Source organism: Oncorhynchus tshawytscha, linkage group LG30, assembly GCF_018296145.1.
Source record: "Oncorhynchus tshawytscha isolate Ot180627B linkage group LG30, Otsh_v2.0, whole genome shotgun sequence".
Classification (NCBI taxonomy): Eukaryota; Metazoa; Chordata; class Actinopteri; order Salmoniformes; family Salmonidae; genus Oncorhynchus; species Oncorhynchus tshawytscha.
Genome location: NC_056458.1, coordinates 31,142,764 through 31,162,901, shown reverse-complemented (window position 1 = coordinate 31,162,901; position 20,138 = coordinate 31,142,764). Strand labels below are relative to the sequence as shown.

At 40.4% G+C, this 20,138-nt stretch overlaps 1 protein-coding gene across 2 annotated transcripts in view; it reads left to right on the top strand.

The window, feature by feature from the left end:
* The first annotated feature begins 529 nt into the window (after positions 1-529).
* The window catches only part of jhy (junctional cadherin complex regulator), a 33,478-nt gene continuing 13,869 nt past the window's right edge, over positions 530-20,138 (top strand). Inside the window, exons 1-2 of one of the 2 annotated variants that reach the window (XM_042309805.1) lie at positions 530-600; positions 6,166-6,982. In XM_042309805.1, the coding sequence (XP_042165739.1) occupies positions 6,170-6,982 (813 nt within the window). In that variant the 5' untranslated portion in view covers positions 530-600; positions 6,166-6,169. Of the gene's footprint in view, positions 601-730; positions 1,738-6,165; positions 6,983-20,138 lie in introns of those variants that run through there. The other variant, XM_024394985.2, reaches the window with a different exon arrangement.

Genomic DNA, 20,138 nt, shown 5'->3' with positions numbered 1-20,138 from the left:
TCTTGTGTTACTTTTTGATTACAAAAAATCGACTTTAGTTTATTTAGTACTTTTCTTGAACTGCATTGTTGGTTAAATCAAATCAACGTTTATTTGTCACGTGCGCCGAATACAGCAGGTTACAATACAACAACCTTACAGTGAAATGCTTACTTACAGGCTCTAACCAATGGTGCGAAAAAAAGTAAGCATTTCACGGTAAGGTGCCTACACCGATTGTATTCAGCGCACGTGACAAATAAAATGTGATTTGAAGTCCACTTTGAGCCGATTTTAATAGTCCCCAATTTATTTTCTACCTGGCCTGAGACTACATATGGATCAGCCAAACGAAAGGGAAAAAATGTCACTACCACTGGGCCCAAATCATCCTTTGCGTTTTCTCCATGCTTCTCTTCTATCTTTACAACTTTTTCCCTCTGGGCTGCATGTCTCAGAGGACACGTATTAGCGAAGGGACAATTGGTCCAGTCATTTTAATATAGGCATAATTGGATGCCCTGCAAAGCCCCCAACACCCCTGCGCAGGCGCAAATCACTGTCTGTACGCGTCCTTTCGTTTCCATGGTTGCCTTTCTTCAGAACTGGAGAATAACATTGGTGAGTGTCTTTTGACATTGTATAAACCAGTCGATAATACCAGCGTCTCTCAGCTTTTAACATTTTCTCTCACGCTAATAAACTGTCTAAACCGTTTTAGATAGACAAGCAAACCATAGTTGTTGGTGGTTGTTGCCTAGGGGAGCAAGAAACGGAGCAAAGCAAACCCAGTTCAGTAGTCAACATAAAGTGACACGTTTAATTAGAGAATCAAATGATAGTATAGGCTAACGTTAGTTCATGAGCCAGACACCCTAAATTGGGCCGTCGGGCACACTTCGTGTGATGATGTCTCATTGTGATTTTTTTTAATGTCCCAGTGTTGTGCGAAAGCATTGGGAGCTTGCTGTGTGTTATCGCTCTTTCTTTATTCCCTAAGTTACCTCTTAACATGGCTGGCAAAACTTCAAACGTTACAATTTGTCAACACGTGCGAAAAATGTGCTACAGAGGTAAGGTTAGATAGTAGTCCTCTGTTATTTTCAAGGTTCTGAACAAAGTGTTGAGTTTGCTAACTAATTCTCCACAACAAGTAAAGTTGAAGGCAATGTCAGCTTCTGACAGCTAACGTTATCAACTAAGCCTAAGAAATGTGTGAAAATATCGCGAATATTCTATTCTGAATATGTCATTTAGCTTTTTGATACAGAGGTTTTGCAAGAAGTGAACAAGCAGCCACCGGTAAAGTAAACATCTGTGCACACCTACTGTACTGTAATGAAAGCAGCATACTGACAGTGACAGTTCAACTACAACCAAGCTCTCAACTTTTTCCTCAGCACAGCAGTACAAAATGGAAGGTAAAAAGGGACCTGAGCACGGAAAGACCTATGTCAGGTTAAAGGATGAACACAGGAAACCCTGTCCACTAAAACCAGAGGTTGGTTTAAGCCTGTGGGACGCCGCTGAATCGGACACAGAGAGCTTGGTCCAGGAGAGGGACTACCAGCTTGAGCTTCAGAGGCGAATTGGTGTCGAGTCTGGTGACCAAAAAATGACACAACCCCAAGAGGAAGACACAGATGGCTCATGTCTAGATGAGGGGGAACTTCATGTCTATGATAGTCTCGAGGTATCAGCACTCAGGCAGAACAAAAAGAACATCCAGCAGCAGAGCAGAGACAAAGAGGTGTCCAGGTAGGCCCTAAACCTTTGCTTTATCACCACTGCTATATGGTGATGGTTATACTATCATCGTAACCTAAGCAAACTGAAAACTAGAGTGCCCTGTACTACTGCATGGAAGTAGGCCTACATATAAAAACAACCAAAGTAGGCCTACACAATACACTTGCAACTCATGTAATAGCTTTGTGAGGACCATTTTCATCTGCCACATCAAACAATAGTGTAGAAATCAAGTCTTGAACCATGTTGTTCACATTTTTTGCATGACTCAGCCTATACTTAATACTGTTAGGATAACCGTCTGTGTAGGAGAATGAAAAGTAAATAGGTTTGCGATCCAGAAGGGGTAAAAAAATTTGATTTCTCATAAGACATTGTGCTGAATATCAATGTGACTCTTCAACAAATTTGTCTAATGTTCAAAATGTATTTACAAAGCAGGACATAAATATTTGTCTCATGATGCAGATACAAAGAGGCAAAAACACCATTCATAAATGGTCTGCCAAAGAGATTCAGTCAATCTGCCAAGTTCATCCAAATTCTATTATGCATGGGATGGATCCTGACAGATTCTCAGCCATTGGAAATAGGCCTACAGTTAATGTGACCGGTGTAGATGCATAATGTCAAGTAGGCATTAATATCACTGGCAATAGGCCTAAACATTGTTATCTTATACACTGAACAGAAATATAAATGCAGCATGCAACAATTTCATAGATTTAACTGAGTTACAGTTCATATAAGGAAATCAGTCAATTAAAAGGAATTCCTTAGGCCCTAATCTATGGATTTCACATGACTGGGAATACACATATACATCTGTTGGTCACAGATTCCTTTAAAAAAGGTAGGGCCATGGATCAGAAAACCAGTCAGTATCTGGTGTGACCACCATTTTCCTCATGCAGCGCAACACATCTCCTTCGCATAGAGTTGATCAGGCTGTTGATTGTGGCCTGTGGAATGTGTCCCACTACTCTTCCATGGCTGTGTAAAGTTGCTGGATATTGGCGGGAACTGGAACATGCTGTTGTACACATCAATCCAGAGCATCACAAACATGCTCAATGGGTGACATGTCTGTTGAGTACACAGGCCATGGAAGAACTGGGACATTTTTAGCTTCCAATAATTGTGTACAAAACCTTGCAAGCATTATCATGCTGAAACATGAGGGGATGGCGGCGGATGAATGGCACGACAGGATCTTGTCACTGTATCTCTGCATTAAAATTGCCATCGATAAAATGCAATTGTGTTTGTTGTTCGTAGCTTATGCCTGCCCATACCATAACCTCACCGCCACCATGGGGCACTCTGTTCACAACAGTGACATACGCAAACCGCTTTCCCACACGACAGAATACACACCATCTGCCTGGTATAGTTGAAACTGGGATTCATCTGTGAAGAGTACACTTCTCCAGCGTGGTAGTGGCCATTTAAGGTGAGCATTTGCCCACTGAAGTCGGTTACGACGCCGCACTGCAGTCAGGTCATGACCCTGGGGAGGATGACAAGCATGCAGATGAACTTCCCTGAGATGGTTTGTGACAGTTTGTGCATAAATTCTTTGGTTGTGCCATCCCACAGTTTCATCAGCTGTCTGGGTGGCTGGTCTCAGACGATCCCGCAGGTGAAGAAGCCGGATGTGGAGATCCTGGGCTGGCGTGGTTACATGTGGTCTGCGGTTGTAAGGCCAATTGGACATACGGCCAAATTCTCTAAGACAATGTTGGAGGCAGCTTATGGTGGAGAAATTAACATCCAATTCTCTGGCAACAGCTCTGGTGGACATTCCTGCAGTCAGCATGCCAATTGCATGCTCCCTCAACTTGAGACATCTGTGGCATTGTGTTGTGTGACAAAACTTCACATTTTAGAGTGGCCTTTTATTGTCCCCAGTACAAGGTGCACCTGTGTAATGATCATGTTGTTTAATCAGCTTCTTGATATTCCACCTGTCATGTGGATGGATTATCTTGGCAAAGGAGAAATGCTCACTAACATGGATATAAACAAATTTGTGTACAATATTTAAGAGAACAACACTTTTTCTGCATATGGACATTTTCAGGGATAATTTATTTCAGTTCATGAAACATTGGGCCAACACTTATCATGTTGCTTGCATTGATATTTTTGTTCAGTGTATTTTCCCAAAGTAGACTTTAAGACATTTTCAGTTTGGTCAGTAGGTGGCAGTAGTAGATCATAAGTGGCACCTCACACTTATTTGTCTTCTTCACTATGGTTGTGCATCTCAAAGGGTAGTATAGCCTATAACATTAGTGTAAACATATATTTTTTTCCCGTTGTAATGTTTGAACAAGCTGATCAGATTTCAGTTAAACTAGATGTGCTATTTATTCAAATCTTTACTGGAACATGTTATGTTGTACACTAACTCATAATCAGAAGTGTCCAAAATACAAATAGGCTACAGGGGAAGTAGGCCTACAGGGCATTATTTATTGATAATTATGTTACAACCAACTGTGATTGTTTTCAAATGAGCCATTCCACTTTTTATTTAGCTTTTCTGAACATTAGAACAATTCAAGTGAATTATATCATTGTTGCGCTATTTACTTTAGGCAAATTAGTGCCTCACTTTTAATTAGGTCTAATCTGTTTATTGCATTTGAAAATACTGTTTTCAAGTACACAAATGAATCGAAATGAAGATTATAATACAGTGCTTATGTAAAATGTTATATGGAAAACTCCTGCAACAATAAAGCATTTTTCTCACTAAACAGCACATGGAAGATAAAAGATGAATAGCGTTCATTCTTCACTCAACAATGGAACAAGGCCAATAATTGAGCCTGATGCACGCATTGGCAAATTAATTGAGCTGTCAGCAGACGTGTCAGGCTAATTTAGGTACTTTCCGAGTAACTGCCTTCATTTAAGGCAAATTAGATTTAAATTTTGTTGGAGGTTATCACAATAAGTGGTCACTCTGCTGTCCATTAACTGGCCGGCTCTTCATTGTCAACATGCCAGAGACCTCTCTGATGCAGGAATCTGAAGAGAGGACCTCCACATCTGTTTTTCACTCTCCCCATCTACTGGAACTGTTTCCTCACTGACCTCGCAATAATAATTTCACCCTAAACAGAGAGGGGCTATTCTCTCATTGTTGGTTCCGGTGCAGATTGATGCCCGCCAAATGAAGATCCACTTCACCACGTAGGCACACATTGTTTCAGTGAAAATGACCATGGCAGATACTCACAAAAGGGTCAATTTCAGATTGTCTGCCCTGAGAACAGTCCCAATTTCCCAGCGTCATAGTCTCATTGATTGGCTCTGTCCTCAAAGCCGGGCGTCCACATTCACAACAGTGGGCATTTCACACCCATGTATAGCCTACTCGTCATTCAATCAATGAATGTCCCCATTCAAGCACCTCTATTCATCCAGTGCAATATTTTTCTGTTTACCTCGTGATTTCTTTTGAATGCTGATAAAGAAACACGTTTGAACATTTTCCATAATCTCTTTTTACTTCCCCCACAGTTCAGTTTTTATTCTTACACTGTTTCTTGAAATCAACCGAGTACATTTTGTTGCGTGTTTGGTCATTATCTCGACTACCATATAATAGCCTATGGGTGTTGTTTTGTGCACGGTAAAGAAGACGTCGCCCAGCTGTGTTGTATCCATAATAAATTCTCCAGCTTCTCCAGTCATTACTGAGCCATCCCTTACCCTTTTGGCCTCATTGAGTGAAGTGCCCTACACCTAGGCAGCCCCGGGCAGGGGCATCATGAGATGAGGAGTACGCTTCCCCTCGTCCGCCAAGCAGCACAACAAAGAGGCACTCTGCTAATTATTTTAATGAGATCTTTTCATCCCCGTTAGAAGGGGCACATTAGGTAGCAATTTCAGTCCATTTTCTAAGCTGAAAATTCCCATTTGTGAACCATTCGCCAGTAGTAGTCTTCAGGCACTCCCTCATTATTGGATAAGGAGATGAAAATATGAAGATTACGTATAAATACAGGCAAATAATGTGCTGATGTCAAATTCAATTTGGAACAGCGGCTTGTCTGTTCAAAGAAGGACTCACTCTCATTGTTTAAGGACACCATCAGTATTGTTGAGGTGTACAGTAACACCTATTGTACTGCTGACCTCTCAAAGCTTGTTGTGTTCTTCGTAAAATCTTTATTTTCAGGAATGGAGGCCTACTTGGTCCTAATACTTTTGTATTCAATGACAATAATAGGATCTTCCATTTCTTGCAATATATTTTATTTCATCATAGGCCAGCCTATTGTACCTTTTTATGATGATTTAATCATTCACATTGGTCTTTCCCATTAATCGTGTTCTGATTTAGGTTGGTCACTAAAGAAAATGCAAATTCCACTAGTCATGTAAATGTTCTACTAACGCCTCTATTCTCAAACTTTGCAGACAGATGCACTACGATGACACCTACGCAGAATTGCGCTACGATCCCAACTGGAGGACTAATCTTGAGGGAGCTCGACAGTTCGACAAGATGACCCCACCACTTCCCCTCGAGGAAGAATCCTACAACTCGGATGAACAATCTGAGGAGAGCCATAGCGAGAGAGGACAGGAGCTTTCAGGGAGTGGAGGATACAGATACATATTTTCCTGCAGTCCAGATCTTGCAGAGAGTATGACTCCAGAAATCACAAGTAACGAACTTCAATCTAAACACCCCCTAACATCTTACCACCTCCCCCCACTGCAGAATCAAGTTATCAGAGAGGTTTCACCTGCATTTTCCTACCACCTTCATCAGAACCAAGTTATAGGGGATAGCTTGCCAGAGTCCACCCACCCAAGTCCTGGTGTGCCATCTGAAAAAGCCATGGAAAGAAACCCACACCAGAGAGTCAAGGCCAACCGAGGTGTGAGGAATCCAACCAATGCCACTGGTGGTGAAATCCAAGCTAGCTTTCCTAACCTGGAAGACCATTACAGGGAGACACATGACAGATATGATAGAGCTTTTCAGATTTACTACAATCAAGAGCAGTACGGACAGGCTAGTGGGACAGTGGCCGAGAAACAGTTACAGAATTCGATGTCCTCTAAATCAAAGGGTTCGCGGCACTTGTCCAGCAGAAAGCCAGACATACCAAGGGAGGACATCATTGAACGCAACAGAGTGACACTGGGGATCAACGCAGCCAAACAGGGCTCGTACCTGAGGGCACATGCACAACAGAAGGAGGTGAAATCAGACAGCCAAAATCAGGTAGGCTTATGTGTTGATAAGCTGTGTTTCTGAATTTGTGGTTGTGTATGAAGGCAACCACAGGTGGCCTCCTGTTTATTCCAATTATTTTTGCCCTCCTGTTGAATAGGCAGGTAGCCTAGCAGTTAGAGCGTGGGGACAGTAACCGAAAGGTTGCTTGTCCAAATTCCAGAGCCTGCAAGGTGGAAAAATCTGCCTTTCTGCTCCCCGAGCGCCGATGACGTAGATGTCGATTAAGGCAGCCATCCGCACCTCTCTGATTCAGTTATGCAACTAAGTATCCCCTTTCCCTAGGTTGTAGTTTAAAAACTAGCCACTAGGAGCTGCACAAACATACTGTAACTCTTAATCTCCTTTAAAGGAATAGTTTATCCCATATCCAAAACTCCCAAGTGATTCCATACTCTGTCCCTGGAGTGCAGAACTGAGACCGCTGCAAAATGGGTCATGTGACTATGCAGGCCTCACTCTGTTTCGTTGTCAGTGAATGCATGATCCACAAATCTGTGGACAAATTCATAGTTTCTTTGAAAGTGTACAGTCAAATTAGCTGTTTTTGTCAATAGTACTATCGGTTTGGAGTCTGGAAATATGTAATTTTCCACCTAAAACGTGCAATTATTTTATATAGCAGACTGCCACAGCAGCGAAAATAGGTAACAACTGCACTTGTGGGCACCCTCATGAGGGAGACCCCTGCTATGGAGAAACGTCATGATATTTTGGAGCTGGTGCGAAAGTTGATAAAGTTAGGACTACGCAGGTAAAGTTAATTATGCAAAGTGGAAAAAGAGATGGCAGCAAGAGCAAGCTGGTGTTCGGCCCCTGGCTGCACTTTATATAGGAAATCAAGGGAAGAAGTTTCACAGTTTTCCGGTAAAAGATAAGCAAAAGATGGTTAGTAGCAGTTAGAAATAAATACAATGTGGGTTACATACTCCTGCAGCCAACCTTACATCTCTGTGTGTGTGTACCAAGCACTTCAGCGACTATGCATAGGAACAAGATATGCAATCTGAAATGATGGGGACAGAAAACCGAAGGATACTTATAGATACAGCTGTTGCTACTGTATTTCTATGGACTGGATCTGGCGCAGTGCCAAAATACACAGCGTGTTTGAGAAGCGAAAGCGACAAAGCAAGCGTGCAGAGGTATGTAGTCTAGCCTGATCCTTGAAGTTTGAGGTGTTCTTATTATGTTATCAGACCAGTGGTGGTCGGTGCTGTTTAAGATGAGGGAGGATAATGGCCTTATTTCTATTACAGCATATTGGATGACTGTCATTCTTATTCCATTCACCCAGTTTAATGTAATATCGATAGGTTTAGGCTACTACATGATGCTCAAATTTTCCCTATACCCATCATGAGGTTGCTACAACCTAGCCTATGAATGAAGGTTTACGACGTAGGTGCACAGGTCGAGAGAATTTTGAGTAATCAAAGTGACAGACAGTGACACATTCAATATCTCCTTGCACACTCTTGGCTACATCTTGCTGATCTAGTTATTTTTATCCCTGTTTCGTTCCGTTTGCTTCCGTTTTAAGAAATGTTTTTCAACAGAATCGGCGGAATGAATACACCTCTGATCACACGCAAACACAGTTCACTTTCATAGCAGCCACATGAAAACAGCATGATCACTATGCTCATTGTATACATTATTCCTTCTCGCTACTATCTACACGCTGTTCTCCTTTCACCTTTTCCCTTCGCTTGTGGACTTCAGTGCATCACATCAGCTTTCCAAGCCAAACCTTCATATCATGACCACTAATGCACTAATGCTACACACAGCCTACATTGTTGTCAAATCATAGTCAACATAGATACTAGAACTAACACGTTAGTAAACCCTCTACATTCATGCAGTTACACCGGCGGGCCCCGGTGGCAATAAATTAACAAAACCTTGACTTGGGTGCGTTCCAGAGCCATAGCCAGCTAGCTAACATAGCGTCCCTCTCTGTTTGAGCCGGGTGTTTAAGTAGGCTAAACTAGCTATCTGCATTGTTAGCTAAGTGAAGGTCAACGTTTTTTATTTATTTTTAAATACAACCAAATATAGCTCTCTCTTGCTATCTTGCTTCTCCTTCATTTTGGAAGAAATTAATTTGTTCAAAACTGTTCAACTATTGTATTTCTCTCTCTTTGAGTCAACTACTCACCACATTTTATGCAATGCAGTGCTAGCTAGTTGCAGCTTATGCTTTCAGTATTAGATTAATTCTCTGATCTTTTGATTCGGTGGACAACATGTCAGTTCATGCTGCAAGAGCTCTGATTGGTTGGAGTACTCCTCTGGAAGTTATCATAATTACTGTGTAAGTCTATGGAAGGGGTGGCAGGTACCCTAGTGGTTAGAGCGCTGTACTAGTAACCGAAAGGTTGCAAGATCGAATCCCTGAGCTGACAATGTTAAAATCTGTCATTCTGCCCCTGAACAAGGCAGTTAACACACTGTTCCTAGGCCGTCATTGAAATTAAGAATTTGTTCTTAAGTGACTTACCTAGCTAAATAAAGTTGTTTTTTTTTAAGTGTGTGAGAACCATGAAACTCCTAGGTTTTGTATTGAAGTCAATGTACAGTGCCTTGCGAAAGTATTCGGCCCCCTTGAACTTTGCGACCTTTTGCCACATTTCAGGCTTCAAACATAAGGATATAAAACTGTATTTTTTTGTGAAGAATCAACAACAAGTGGGACACAATCATGAAGTGGAACGACATTTATTGGATATTTCAAACTTTTTTAACAAATCAAAAACTGAAAAATTGGGCGTGCAAAATTATTCAGCCCCTTTACTTTCAGTGCAGCAAACTCTCTCCAGAAGTTCAGTGAGGATCTCTGAATGATCCAATGTTGACCTAAATGACTAATGATGATAAATACAATCCACCTGTGTGTAATCAAGTCTCCGTATAAATGCACCAGAAGTTATCTGTCCTCCGGCTACAGTTATGGTGTTACCCTACAGAGTGCTGCTGAGGCTACTGTAGATATTCATTGCAAAACAGTGTGTTTTAATCAATTATTTGGTGACGTTAATATATTTATAGTTTTATCTAAAAAAAAGTATATAATTTTTAATGGTATAAATGACATTAACTAAGGAGGATGGCCTCCCCTTCTTCCTCTGAGAAGCCTCCACTGATGTAGACATATAGGCCTAGGTGCTCTACAGGTTAGCATGTATTTATGACAGGGGGGGGTTGAGGAGACAATAGACTGTGTCACCTTACATTGCAGAATAGAATATCTCAAAAACATTGGGATAAATAAACATAGGCTATATAGTGTTTTGGACAAATGTGAAAACATAAACCCACTAAACTCCACATAGAGGTTTATAATAAGAGATCATTCAATAAAGTAAAGTTTAGCTACTTACTCGTTGGATAATTGTCCATTTGGCCCAGCTGGAATAAGGTCTTCAATTCCTTTTTGGAATACAGATTTTTTTACAAGACACCAGAGTTTTTGTGGGCAGCAAAAAATCCATGTGGTTGCAAAAGCAAACTAACTGCTCCAAATCAACAATAAGCTCCTCCATGTCTGTAATAATTGTAGTCATGAATTCTAATTCTCTGCAGGGATGGATTGGGCCCCCGGCCCAGCTGCTGTTGCAGCCTCGGTTTCTAGAACAGAGGCTGCCGTCTGAAGTTCAATTTGCCTCAATTCTTCATCAGAATAGACTACTCTGGCTCAAATAAATAACACATCTAAAGCAAAGTTTGAAATGTGCTCTACTCTCTTGTGGCTTTGAGTCTCTAGTGACTCTTGTCAAGGAGTTCAATTAGGCTACTCTTCCTCCTCACTCGTGACTCTTTCTTCATCAGACATGTTCTTGGTTGTTTTTTTGAGGGGTCACATGCACAGTTGTGGAGGCAGTCGGCGATATAAAATAATCACAAATATTTAAGGTGGAAAAGTACATATTTCCTGACTCAAAACCAACAGAACTTTTGACAAAAATAGCTAATGCGGCCGTATGCTTTCAATAAAACAATGAAGTTGTCCACAGTTTGTGGATTTGCAAATCATGCATTCCAGGGCATAAAATTAACTTTTTGGTCTACCATCCACTGTTGCAGGTAGATTTTAAAATCTATCAGCCAGTCAGAGACACCAACAAAACACACACAATGGATGAGCATATTTTGTAATGTAACAAAACAATACAATTATTACTAGTAAGAAGTAATGTGGTATATTGTTGAATGACATTTTTTGTGACCTGAGTCTTTTAACCAAAATATCACAGATGAGACAAACATTTCCACCTGCCCCTTTAAGGGAGTGAGGTTACCATGGTAAGGTAACCTGCGAGGTTGAGTCTAAGTAGTAGAAGTGTCTTTTCTTCCCTAGCAGTTAAAATTCAAACATAGAAAAACAACCTAGCTTGTGAATCTATCAATGTAAATAGCCAAGAAACAAAAGGACAAAGTCTCACTTCAGTAGACTTTCATTTCAAGTAAATTAGACCAACTTTTATGCCTGTGCACAGCGCTTCTAAAAATTAACCTTTTACTGAGCTCTTCACATGCGCACAGCCCCCAGCCAGGCAGTGTTGCAGTGCGAGGTGGAATAGGCTATGTAGGATTTGTAGTTCTTTGACCTTGTGCGATTCATTTACTAGCTATGAAACAAAACGTCAGAAATACTTTTTAATTTTTATTTTACTATAAATGTGATCATAAATGACCATTTTTATTCACAAATGCGAGGGAATGCTCGCACTGTGGAGCCCTGACCACCTGCCAACATGGCTGGTGAAATGGACATCTTAACCGCCAATGCCAAAATCTACCCTCAATTGGCTGGTGGTGGGTGTTAATTTTAGGCCCTGATGCATTCACTGACAAACGAGCAGAGTGAGGTCTGCATCCAGCAACTTCACAAGTCACATGACCCATTTTTGCAGCTTTCTCAGTTCTGCACTCCAGGGAGAGAGAGTGGGAGAGGGCAAACTACACTGAACTAGCTCCAATGTATGACATCACTTGGGAGTTTCTGGATTTGAGTAACTTCTCCTTTACTCTAATCTCTACTAAACCCACTACCTGAAGTGTGTGTTGTGTAAATCAACAGGGCATTTCATTGTTTGTTCTGTATTGTTAATTCAAACGGGCTGAGGGGGATTAAGCAACAGACCTTTACATGTCAAATTGATTGTTTTCCCTCAGGAAGGTGCAAAAAAGCACACATGACGAATGGAAGGAGAAAGAGTCTCCCATGCCTTTCATTTCAGAAGCTTCCATTTCCTCTTAAAGGTATCAGCAGAAAATGGTATTGGCCTAAAAGGGCATTTGTTTTGGCACTAGCCATGACAATATACAAAACTAAACACCACTTATACAAGAATAGACCATTTATTACATTTCTTTAATCTAATAATCTCACTGGTATAGTGAAGAATTAGTCCTATTCTACTCAAAGGCCTACAGAAATAAGCTATTTTACTGTTGAAAACTATATACAGGGCCTTCAGAAAGCAGTCATAGCCCTTGACTTTTCCAAATGTTGTTGTGTTACAGCCTGAATTTAAAATGGATTACATTTAGATTTTTTGGTCACTGGCCTACATACAATAGCCCATAATGTCAAAGTGGAATAATGTTTTTTGAAATGTTTACAAATGAACTAAAAATGAAAAGCTGAAATGTCTTTAGTCAAATAGTCTAAATAAGTTTAGGAGTAAAAATGTGCTTAACAAGTCACATAATAAGTTGCATGGACTCACTCTGTGTGCAATAATAGTGTTTTAACATGATTTTTGAATGACTATCTCATCTCTACCACACACATACAATTATCTGTAAGGTCCCTCAGTTGAGCATTGAATTTCAAACACAGAGTCAACCACAAAGAACAGGGAGATATTCCAATGCCTTGCAAAGAAGGGCGCATAGTGGTAGATGGGTAAAGAAAAAAATGAGACACCGAATATCCCTTTGAGCATGGTGAAGTTATTAATTACACTTTGGATTTTGGATGCTGTATCAATACACCCAGTTACAAAAATGCAGGCGTCCTTCCTAACTCAGTTGCCGTAGAGGAAGGAAACCACCCAGGGATTTCACCATGTGGCCAATGGTGACTTTAAAGTAGTTACAGTTTAATGGTTGTGATAGGAGAAAACTGAGGATGGATCAACAACATTGTAGTTACTCCACAATAATAACCTAATTGACCAAGAGAAAAGAAGGATGCTTGTACAGAATAAACATTTTCCAAAACTTGCATCCTTTTTGTAACAAGGCACTAAAGTAATACTGCAAAACATTTGTTATGTTAGGGGCAAATCCAATACAACACATTACAGAGTACCACTCTCCATATTTTCAAGCATAGTGGTGGCTGCATCATGTTATGGGTATGCTTGTAATTATTAAAGACTGGGGAGTAAAAAAAAGAAGGAATGGAGCTAAGCACAGACAAAATCCTAGAGGAAAACTTGGTTCAGTCTGCTGTCCACCAGACACTGAGAGATTATTTCACCTTTCAGCAGGACAATAACATACAACACAAGGCCAAATCTACACTGGAGTTGCTTATCAAGAAGACGGTAAATCTTCCGAGTGGCCGAGTTATAGTTTTGACTTAAATCTACTTGAAAATCTATGGCAAAACCTGAAAATGGTTGTCCAGCAATGATCAACAACCAATTTGACAGCGCTGTAACACAACAAAATGTGGAATAAGCCAAGGGGTATGAATACTTTCAGAAGACACTGTACATAAAGAGATTGTTTGCTAGAACACCCCACTGTAAACTACAGTATTATGTGCCATTCGGCACCTATTTGCTATTATACCAAACATAAATATAAACGCAACATGTAAAGTGTTGGTCCCATGTTTCATGAGCTGAAATAAAAGATCCCAGAAGAAGAAAAAAAATATGCACAAAAACATATTTCTCTAAAATGTTGTGCACAAAATTGTTTACATCTCTGCTAGTGAGCATTTCTCCTTTGCCAAGATAATCCATCCTTCTGACAGGTGTGGCATATCAAGAAGCATGATCCTTACACAGGTGCACCTTGTGCTGTGGACAATAAAAGGCCACTCTAAAATGTGCAGTTTTGTCACACAACACAATGAAACAGATGTCTCAAGTTTTGAGGGGGCGTGCAATTGCAGTGTGACGTAGAAGTCCGTCACTGGCCGCGGGCAGCATTTGGTTCTTTAACGCACACACATATTCATCAGTCCTCCCTGTGCCATTATACCATAAGTTAACAATGTGGGTCGACACACAATTTAACTTCTGTCTTGGTGCATGCATTTCACACTTGTCAATGTTCATATTTGAGAGATACAATAATTATTATACTTATCAATGTTGTGGATGAGCGCATTGTTTGTTTGTTCTGTTCCTCTCTCTCCATCTCTGTAGCTTCTGGGTATGCTGGAAAAGGACCCGAGCTAAGGGAATTGGGTTGGCTTTATAGTGCCTGTCCCAAATGGCTCATTAATGCATATGGGCATATTGAAAGATATTGTCAGTAATGATGTAATGTTGTAAATGTTATGTTGTGATATTGTTTAAAACCGTGTTGCAATGTATATCCTTTAGTATGTTTAGTTCATGGAAAATGTAGGTTTGTATTGTTAATTGATTAATTAATTAGGGTTAATTGTTCTGAGGGGAGGGGCTAGCCCTACAAAAGGAGCCTCTCTCCAGTCTCTAAGGGGGATTTTTTTTGGATTGAGCTGTGGATGGGGCAGCATTGTTGTTAAGCTGTCCCATAAGGTAGACGTTGATGGCAGTACTGTTGTTTTCTGTTCCGGAATCACTTGTAAATAAACACCTTTGCACAGAAGAACTTTTGCGGTTCCGCCATCTTTTTATTTTTATAGAGGTTAGGTTATCCAGTTTAGCCATCTGGCCGACTCTACGTGACATATGGTGGCAGTGGTGGGATTTGAACCCACGCCTCCTTAGAGACTGGAATGTTGCCAGAGAATTTAATGTACATTTTTCTACCATCAACATCGTTTTGGAGAATTTGGCAGTATGTATAATCGGCCTCACAATCGCAGACCACGTGTAACCATGCAGAGCCCAGGACCTCCACATCTGGCTTTTTCACCTGCAGGATCGTCTGAGACCAGCCACCCAGACAGTTGATGAAACTATGAACTGTAATTTAGTAAAATCATTGAAATTGTTGCATGTTGCATTTACATTTTTTTCAGTATAGATAATTTTAAAAGGTTAGGCTAATTCACACTCACAATGAGTTAGCCAAGGCTATGTCCTACAGACGGGTTGGTTGTTGAGCAACAAATCCGAGGCTTGCACAACTATGGGGCAAGACAGACGGTTTGGCTTAGATTTATTGACAACATGTAAACTATATTTCGTCTCCCATGTTTATTGACAACATGAATACATTTTCACAATGAGCCCTTATTGTCTCTCAAATACATAGTTATAGTTGTTGGTTAGCTAGCTAGTGATTTTTAGCTATTGTAACGACCCTGGGTTTATAAGCGCGGATATAGACTCTGCCGCTGGAGCATGCTTTTGTTGATAGCACGCTGGACTTCGGCCTTAGAAGGTCGAGGGTTCGAGACCTGCTCCCTGCTGTTTCATTATACATTGGTGTCAGAAGTGATCGGACCTTGCATCCACGACAGTGCGTGGGCTTGGCCGATGAGCGCGGTCCTATAAGACGTTGAGTCGCAAACAACCGCGAGGATGCTCTCTTTGAAACGAGGGACTAGTGTAACGACCCTGGGTTTATAGGCGCGGATATCGACTCTGCCGCTTTAGCCTGCTTTTATGGCACAGTCAATAGCGCACTGGACTTCGGGCTAGAAGGTCGAGAGTTCGAGGCCTGCTCCCTGCTGTTTCATTACACTATATGACATGAAATCAGTAAAAACACCTCAAAAGAAGACATGGTGTCAATAACAAGATGAAACGAGCCACTTACGATTCCCCACATGGTAGTTTCTTGTCATTCTTGTTAGCAATCTCGCCATCCAGAATCACAACATGCTGACTTGTGCCCCATTGAAGCGTGCACATCGTTTTTGTAATGTTGTCAGCTAACCCATCTACACTACTCATGCAGTGAGTAGAAGGCCTTTTTACTGTGGAATTGTACATATGGGCTGGACATTTTTTAGTTGTTTTTTATTCTTGGGGGTAGGTGTACTGTATGTGGCTGTCTTGGTGTTTTATTTATTGAGTTGCTGGTATTTAATACATATGATGCTGCCTGTGATGTGTTTTGTAATGCCATAATACTGACTTTAAATTCTGCCCAGCGTCTCTGGAGAGAGGTGATTTACATGTGCTGGGTCAATATTCAGTCTTGTTAACGTCCATGCACTTCCTTTTTAAAAATCGTAATATTAAGGTAGGATTGGCATTTACGATGCAGAGGAAGGCTTTGCATTGACCACTGATATTACATTAGAAGTATTACAGAGTACTTGTATAGCACCTCATTGAAATAAATAAGGATATGTGAAATAGTTTTTGTAGCTGGTTTTCAAATGCATAAAACATTTACAGTGCTTTGCAAAAGTATTCATACTTCACATTTTATTGTGTTACAAAGTGGGATTAAAACTGATTTAATTTCAAAATACCGTAATGTCAAAGGGGAAGAAAAATAAGATACTTTTTTTTAGATTAATGCATATTAGATAACTAAAATATAGTCTTTGCATAAGTATTCAGCCTCTTTGTTCAGGCAAGCCTATATTAGTTCTGGAGTAAAATTTGGCCTAACAAATCACATAATAAGTTACATGGACTTACTCTGTGTGAAATGATAGAGGTTGGCATGATTCCTCTGCCTCCCATACATACAATATCTGTAAGGTCCCTCAATCAAGTATTGAATTTCAAGCACAGATTCAACTAATCTTTTAAAAAATGTTAGTATTTTTATGACCCTTTGACATTACAGTATTTTGAGTAGATTGTTGACCCAAAAAATACAATTAAATCCATTTAATCCTACTTTGTAACGCAAAATGTGAAGAAATCCAAGGGGTATGAGAACTTTTGCACGGCACTGTATATAAGAAAACAGACTTTAGTTGAGGCGACAACAGCAATTGGCTGTTGAAATAAAGGCTAGACAGTGTCTTAACATTACATGATCCAACACAGATGCCTTAGTATTCACACTCTTCTGATTTGTTTTGGGGGGGTGGCAAAAGCCTTCTCTAAACGTATCAATTGTGTTCCTATATATTAAACATGATGCCAGTCTAAATGGTCTGCTTCAAATGTATGTTATCTTTTGAATCCTCTCAATGGCAAATATGAGTCAGATTATAGGCTTCCTTTCCTTAATCATAATATTTTAACATATCTTCCTAGTTCCTCCTTATATCTTTTTAAATAAAAGAAAGTAATAGGCTACATTTTTCTATCGAACCAGACTGATGCCTGTCCATTTTTATCATCCAAGATATGAATATCTCATTTCTTTGTCGACTCACATGGAAACTACAGAATATGCAGCAGCGATCTCTGACCTAGTCTGGGAAATTAATTTGGCAGGAGCAATGCCGTTTTCATTTGCTATCCACTCTGAGAAGGAAAAGGGAGCCATGTCTGCCTATCTAGTGCCTATTATGAGTTGATCTGTACAGCAGTAGCTATTAAGAACATCAGAGAGGCATGGTTACCAATAGCCTTTTAGATATCTCCCTGCACCTGGCACAGGCGCATAATTGGCTGAGGACGCTAGCCTGCTCCCTCTGTGCTGGGGTACACTGTATGCTTACCCGTGTAGCTATATCACTAAACCCTTTTCCCCCGTCTACCATTTACTCATCTGAGCCCCTAGGCCTGTCACAATGTCTTGTATCATCCAGATTAGCATAGTCAAGAGCTGTTAGCATTGTGGCATGTAAACAGAGCCAGGCATTCTCCCTCCCCTAAACTGTCTGTTTTGCCAGTCTCCTTTGACTTAGCGTGTTGTTTTCTCATTGCTACTACTACTAACCACACAACATATTTTACTCGACGGGTGACATTGTGGATAAAGATTCCAGTCACCAATTTGCATGCATTGTATGCTAAATTGAATTTTAATGCATTCGTTTGAGAATGATCAGGCTAGTTTGTGTTACCGCCTCCTTGATGCAATCCAGCACCATGAAATTAAGCAGTCCGACATTCTTAGAACATTTGTATAAGGTTTAGTTGTTGTATCATTTGTATAAGGATAACCTATTGGCACAGATGGAGGCTCAATTTTCAAACAGCAGAACAAGTACAAGTCATTATATAATGATTACCAGGCCTACTCATTCTTTTCTGATATGATTTTTCCTTCTCTTTCTCCACAATGTCCTTCAAAAGAAACCAATTCCCTAGACAAATCGCATCAGTTTCACCACCATCATTATCCAAGCCCAGCTAACCATGCTCTTTATGCTCTCTTTAAAAGGCCCCATTTGATTTTTGACAGACAAGACTGTCTGAAACCAACTTGCATAATTAGCAGTGTTATTAAAATGTACACAATCTTGTAATGCGGCAACCTTGTAGCCGGCGAGTGTCAGGAGCAACGATGGGCTCCAGCAGTGGTCCCCTTTGATAAAGACAGAAGTAGCAGCAGCAATCTTCAGCTATTGCACTCAGCCCGCTGAGTCCCTCGCCTGTCTCTCAGGCCCTCACTTCAAAGCCATGGGACATAATGTACAATCTCTTAATAGTTTTAGACCAAAGCTTCCCGGGGGCTCTCGGCCACTGTATAGCCTACCTCAGTGTAAACACCTAATCAAGATTGCCTGGGCCTGGCCACAATAGCAACCAAATAGCAATCCAAGATCCGCGGCCCTTTGAAGTCTTCATTGCAAAAACTGATGTTTCCTGGGCAGCTCAAGGTAAAATGGCATGCCCAATTGCCTGGAATTTGTTGTGGCTCGTCTCGCCTAGAGGAGGGCAATTACGGGCCCCAATTTAGCAGAATAGATATTACACAGCTTACAATGCTCAAAATGCAATTTGGCTTAGATCATTTGGCTCCAATTGATTGGGATTTTTATAATGGGTGACAAAAGGCAGTGTCAGGGGGCACGGGCAGAGGTTGTGGTCCTGTCTTGCCATGGGAAAGCTGGGGATTGAGAGGTGGGTAGGTGGATACTGTCATTGGTGGAGTCATTGACACCTGTTACTGATCTACACACAAAACAGCTGCTGCTCCACCAGTGTCAGGCTTGGGGACAGACAGGACAACACCTGGACCATTAGACAGCCTATTAAATTACTAGAGGGTCTATGTCATAAATCCTTAAAGTTCCAGGATGGTATGAAAATGGTAGCCATATTGGTCAGGGAGAAATCCAAACCAGTCTAATTGGAATTAATGGCAGTAGAGGCATCGTCTTGATTTTACTTATGCAGGAAAATAAAAGTAAGGCATGTGATATATCAGAAATTGTGTAATAGATTTATTGTCAACCTAAAATATTGGCATATAATTATAAATAGTTTGTACAGGTTTTTCACCAATTTTCTGTATAAATAGCCTCTAAAATACGTGTAAACAGGCCATACATGTCTATATTTTTGTTTTCTTGGAAATACGTAAGTGCTCTCATATGATACAATATCAGTACTTGTTGCATTTACAACTTGTCTAAGTCCTATCATCAACTGATTTCAGACAATGTACCGCTGTGGAGTGACAGCATTATTTGAATGGAATGTTGGCATATTGGCAGTTAATTAGAAAAATCTATGGAATACTCTAAAACTGGCTGGCTAGATGGCTAGCTAACAAACATACAGTGCAGATACATTATTGAAATTCATTATTTTACACAATAACTTATCACAGCATTGGCAAACCATGATTGAACAAAATGGCTAACCTTTATCCCATAATAAGAAGGTTCATGTCCATTCTAGTATTCTAATTCCTAATTACAGTGGGGCAAAAAATATTTAGTCAGCCACCAATTGTGCAAGTTCTCCCACTTAAAAAGATGAGAGAGGCCTGTAATTTTCATCATAGGTACACTTCAACTATGACAGACAAAATGAGAAAAAAAATCCAGAAAATCACATTTGTAGGATTTTTAATGAATTTATTTGCAAATTATGGTGGAAAATAAGTATTTGGTCAATAACAAAGTTAATCTCAATACGTTGTTATATACCCT